At 35.9% G+C, this 5,574-nt stretch overlaps 1 protein-coding gene across 1 annotated transcript; it reads left to right on the forward strand.

Annotated features, from left to right (window-relative positions):
- The first annotated feature begins 2,538 nt into the window (after window positions 1-2,538).
- LOC122001057 (myosin-9-like) lies at window positions 2,539-3,488 on the forward strand. The gene is made up of 4 exons (XM_042555628.1): window positions 2,539-2,549; window positions 2,635-2,715; window positions 3,120-3,202; window positions 3,280-3,488. The coding sequence occupies exons 2-4, from the start codon at window positions 2,671-2,673 to the stop codon at window positions 3,392-3,394; spliced, it is 243 nt and encodes an 80-aa protein (XP_042411562.1). The 5' UTR covers window positions 2,539-2,549; window positions 2,635-2,670; the 3' UTR covers window positions 3,395-3,488.
- The last annotated feature ends 2,086 nt before the right edge of the window (window positions 3,489-5,574 follow it).

The following is a 5,574-nucleotide window of genomic DNA, read 5'->3' on the forward strand; positions in this document are numbered from 1 at the left end:
GCGATGTCTATAAGCGCCCTTTTTTCGTTAATAGACACCGATTTTAACAGCGGTTTTTAAAGCCCGGTGTTAATGAACCAAAATAAAATATTTTAATTTTCCCACCAGCCAAAATTTGCAACACTATGAAGTTCCCTCCAAACCTAAATCTATATCGCGCCCCTTCCTCCGACCATCTCTCTCGCCTAAACCTAAACCTAAACCTCCGACCATCTCTCTCAACCTCATCTCCCTCTTCCCCCTTCCTAGATCGACGCCCCTTCCTCTCCCGATCAGGATCAACACATGACGCCCTTGCTTCTCCGTCCAACCACACAGCATCAACACACGGGCTGCTAAGATCACGCTGCTCTCGTTTGCCACTCATCCAGTCCGCCATTGGATTGGCTTCGTCAACCCTTTATTATCCAACTTTCCCCTCTCCTCCAGTCCTCCCATTCATCCTCCAAACCCTAGCCTCCTCGGATCTCTCCCATTTAGGATATTTTCTCAAAACCCTCGTCGTCCTACTTTCTATTTTTCTCCTGATTTGTTTCTCTTGCAGACTCTATCTAGCTCCACTTTCCAGTTTTCGTCTGCTAAGGTGATTCTTTTCATTTTTTTTTTAGTTTTTTGGTGTGATTGATGCGTTTTCGTTGTATATTTTGATATTATCTTGTCTTGATCTTTTTTTCTCTTGATTCGAGATAGTATGGGGGAAGCCAAGGATAATGATGTTTACGAGAAGGAGCTCCTGGACTACGAAGAGGAGGAAGAGAAAGCTCTGGATTCGATCGCTGCCAAGGTTTCCGGTGAAGCAGTGAAAAAGTAAGAACGGATTTTTATCAGTCCATGCGAAGAAAGACGAGTAAAAGTGCTGCTTTTTACCGTCACATACATCTAAGCGGATAGGGAGGGAGGTAGAGGAGGATCGAAGAGGCTACAAATTGTAGAAGTAGTTGCTGCTACTTTTCGCTGTCCTGATCAAACATTCTCCTCTCTCTCTCTCTCGACCTCTGCGGCTGCCCTCTATTTTCCAAACCCTAGATTGGTGAGTTGAGAATATGAATTCGCATAAATTGAGTTTATATAATTCTTCACTTGGACCGGAGCTTGTTAGAAAGTTCGGTCTCTTATATTGATTGATTGATTGAAGCAGCTAGCGGTGGGTTAATTGCGAGATCGATCGATGGGGCGAGGGAAGATTGAGATCAAGCTCATCGAGAACACGACGAACCGGCAGGTTACCTTCTGCAAGCGCCGGAACGACCTCCTCAAGAAGTCTTACGAGTTGTCCGTCTTGTGCGAGGCTGAGGTCGCACTCATCGTCTTCTCCAGCCGCGGACGCTTCTATGAGTACGCCACCAACAGGTGAAAGTGAAACCCTAGTCTGTCTCTTCCCTCCACATTTTCTTTTCTTCTTCTTCTCTTCTTCTTCTTTTTAATCTTGTTGGTTTGCCTCTTTATGCAACTTACAAAGGAATAGGTACTCCATAAGCCAAAGGTGTTTGACATTTTTTCTCACTGAGAGGAAGACTAAATTAGAAATCGTTTCTATGTTTTTTTCAAAGGAAGATTGGAACCTATCCTCTTAGATCTCAATGTCATTTTTGGCTTTGGCTTTGACTTTGGTTTTAGGAGCTGTGATCCGAATTGGTTATGAGTAGATAGATTTTAGATTTAGTTTTCTGTCAAATGTTTGTACACTCCAATTCACTTAGTAGTTGCATCTAATTCGTTAAAATCAATTTTGGTCCTTAAAGTTTGTTCATAATATAAAATATCTTCTGGTACAAAAGAGAGCATTGTGTTGGCAATAGTTCAATTTCATCTTAGGCGTATGAGGTAATCAGTGAAATTATATGGAAGTGGTTTTTTTCAATTAAAGTACTAGAACTATATACTTGTCCTCTGCCCATTTTACTTTCTTAATTTGAGAGCAAATCAGGAGAACCCTATTTAAATTTAAATAGATATCTCGTTTCATCATCTAGTGGATAGATGCATAAATCTTTATGGTATTTTGCAGGTAAAGATCACTTGCATGTTTCTCAGTTTGGTGGAGAATAAGGTAAACCTTTCCATTAAAGGATCCAGAAGATTATTTTTTACTTACTGGCGTACTCCTCAATTTTCATCAGTACAACATGAATGTATTCCACAAGCTATTCTGGGAATGGATGTTATTTGTCAAGCAAAGTCTAGAATGGGTAAAATGGCGATTTTTGTACTTTCTACTCTTCAGTAAATTGAGCCAACAGCAGGCCAAGTTGTTGCACTTGTGATGTGTCATACAAGAGAATTGGCCTTCCAGGTTTGACTTTATTTTTAAAGAATGATTTATGTTGATTTTGGTGGGTCTAGAATTTTGATTCATATTTATATTTGTGCAGATTTGCCATGAGTTTGAGCAATTCAGCACGTACTTACCAGACATCAAGATTGCTTATTGTATACTGTACTTGTTGTCTAGTAACTTATCTTTGAACTATTAATATTATATCATGATATAGGTTTTACATCAGAAACCAAAGAAGGCACTAAAGGAGATAACCAAAGATTTATGCCCAGTTGAGACCACTTATAAATATTCAAAGTTTCAGTCATTTAGATTGTCAGTAACGAACTGTTTTTTTGGTTTGATTTGGTTTTCAGGTTCTTAGCATACAACAGTTATACAGAATCAGTACTATGTACTGGGATGACAAGTATGGCACGCAGAGTGTTACATCAGAGGTCTGATTTCACTTAGATATGTTCTTAAGTTGCATTCTGTTTATATATATATATATATATCACATGCATAATTTTCATATTCACAATGGAATAGCTAAGTGTGGTACCAACTAAGTTTGTGTGGGGACAAAATAGAGAGCAATTAAGGCACCAAGACGGGGCCAGTCTAGTGAAGCAATAATGGTGCGTTTCTAGCATCTAGTAATATTCTTGTTGACATAACCAACTGATGGAAGACAATTGGGAATAAATATATTGGCCTATACCAAGTCTTCCATCTCATAGCTTGCCTTTGGGACAAATGGTATCAACCTTATTTTGCAATGACTTCAAACTGTTCTGTTGCACTTTTAGGTCTTTCCAAGTAATGACGTAGAGTTTTTTTTTCCTTTTCAATTTTATAGATCATTTCAAGTATGAGACTTGTGATGGCCGAGGGTTCAAATAATTCTTCCAATAATTCTTTCTTGTTAGATGATGATTCCAGGTAGGCCTTAAGCTTTTTCTTCCTCTGTTCTACATATTAGTTACTATAAATTAGATTTACATTCTCCTTTGATGCAGCATTCCATTTTTGGTCGATGATATCTCAAAGTCAATGACAGAAATAGATATAGCAGATATCGATCCACCGCCTTTCCTTTGTCAGAGTTCGGGCTTTGCATTTTTGGCACAATGAAAGTAGCAAATGTTACCCTCCTGTTTATCCACTGCTAATCCCCCTGTGCCTGTGCATAAATTTCTGCCTTCCATCCTGTCCATATCATCAAGTAAACAGGGTAGTATTATAGCAGATATAATATCATTCTTTTATGATATGATCTACACATGCACATTATAAACAATATACAATAAGCAATGCTGATATACGGTGAATTTACTTCTTTACTTATTTCTTGTTTTACTTGACGTATTATTGAGCATCCTCATCCATATATTATAGGCCTTGAAAATTATATACAGTTATATATTGACCATAATATTAGTAATTTGATTATCAGGTTGATCTCATAGTTCTGTTGGTTCTAAAGGAAATTTATTCTTTGTCACTTTTTATACGTACAAGAGTTTTGGATTGTTTAGGGGAGAGAATTACAAGTCAGAAAAGCTCAAGTTCTTAAGTGGATATATACAGTTGTTTGTTTACCTTTCTTGATCTCAATGCACACCAATCCCTTAGTTTAGGGAGGTAGTACATTTTGTTGAGTTGTTGTTACAAATTAATCCCTTATATTTATGTGATAATTGATGAATGTTTCTTTTTTTAAGCATTTCAGTTAGTCATCTTGTTACCTGGTGCCCTTACTGCTTTTTCAACTATGATTTTTTGTCTTGGTTTACTAATATATTATTTATGTGTTTTTACAGTTTACAAATCTCAAGTACTCCAGAGTTGAAATTGATGAAGTGTGGATCGAGTGGGTTGAATGCATGCTAGATTACATTTGAAGTGCGGTTCTACCTTGATGTGTTGTTAAAAGAATGTTCTACCTTGATTTTGATATCTATTAGCTAGCTTTTGATGTAAAAAAGAATGTTTGGGTATTTTATGGATACTGTTGTAAGAAGATTATTTATATAATTTGTGAATATTTGTGTATTTTATGGATATTGTTGAATGAAGAATATTTGTATAATTTATGAATATTTGTGTTTTTTTTTTTATTATTGTCGGTTTTTCATTGTTTCGGAAATCAAATTGTTAAAAAATATCCATATTACATCGGTTTTCCACCGCTGCAAAACCGGTGTTATTAACTAATATTACATCGGTCATTTACCGCTGCCAAAACTGGTGTTATTAACATACAATATTATATCGGTTTTACACCGTTGATGAAACGGTGTCGTTAAATGATACTATACCGGTTAATAACCGATTCGAAGACTGGTGTCGTTAAGTGATACTACACCGGTTTTAAACCGATGTCTAAAATGGCAGACCTTTTACATCGGCTTCATAGACATCGGTCAAAAATGAAATAGACACCGGTGGAAAACCGATGTCTATGAGGGTTTTTGTTGTAGTGATTCTAACAGGATACGTACTCAACCAGGTCTATTTGGTCCAATGATTTGAGCAAATATATCATTCGGACTCACTTGATCATTGTAATCTTTAGGAAGTTGATTGTCTAGTTCTTTCATTGCAATGTTTAAGACATGTTAATACTTATTTAATACATAATGATAATTAAAAAAATATTTTAGATGACATGAACAAACATTGTAATCTAGGATTTATTGGAAAATACCATAAAACTTTACGTTAAATTTTTCTCTTTTCACCGGTAGAATCATTTTCGGATGTTTCCCATCTGAGCTCACTACATGTTTCACATTGAATTCTTTCTTTGTCCAACCTCCAATACAAAGTGCAATAATTAGGGCAAGCATCAATCTTTTCATAACCAAATCCTATTTGCTTCATCAATTTCTCTGCTTCATGACTTAGGCAAATTATCTATTGCATTAGGAAATGATTCTGTCAACAAATCTAAAAGCATATCAAAAATATTATTATTAATTTTGCTTAGACACTTTAAGTGAAGCAAGCAAATTATGAATGCAAGTTTTGAGAATTTCTTGCATCTTGGATATAATTCTTTTTGTGAATCATCAATTAATTTATAGAATTTCTCAGCCTCTCTAGTTGGAATTTCGTTATCATTTTCAAATTCTGATGTGATAATTATATTATCATTGTTTGGGATCCCAAATGTATCATAAACTAAACCTTGCATATCATCTACATAATGTTTAGATAGAACAGAAGTAGAGTTTGTAGATGTACTATATGATATCTCTCCATGAGCTACCCAATGAGTATAACCTTTGATAAATCCATCAACCGTCAAA

This window comes from Zingiber officinale, chromosome 1A, assembly GCF_018446385.1.
Source record: "Zingiber officinale cultivar Zhangliang chromosome 1A, Zo_v1.1, whole genome shotgun sequence".
In the NCBI taxonomy this organism is placed as follows: Eukaryota; Viridiplantae; Streptophyta; class Magnoliopsida; order Zingiberales; family Zingiberaceae; genus Zingiber; species Zingiber officinale.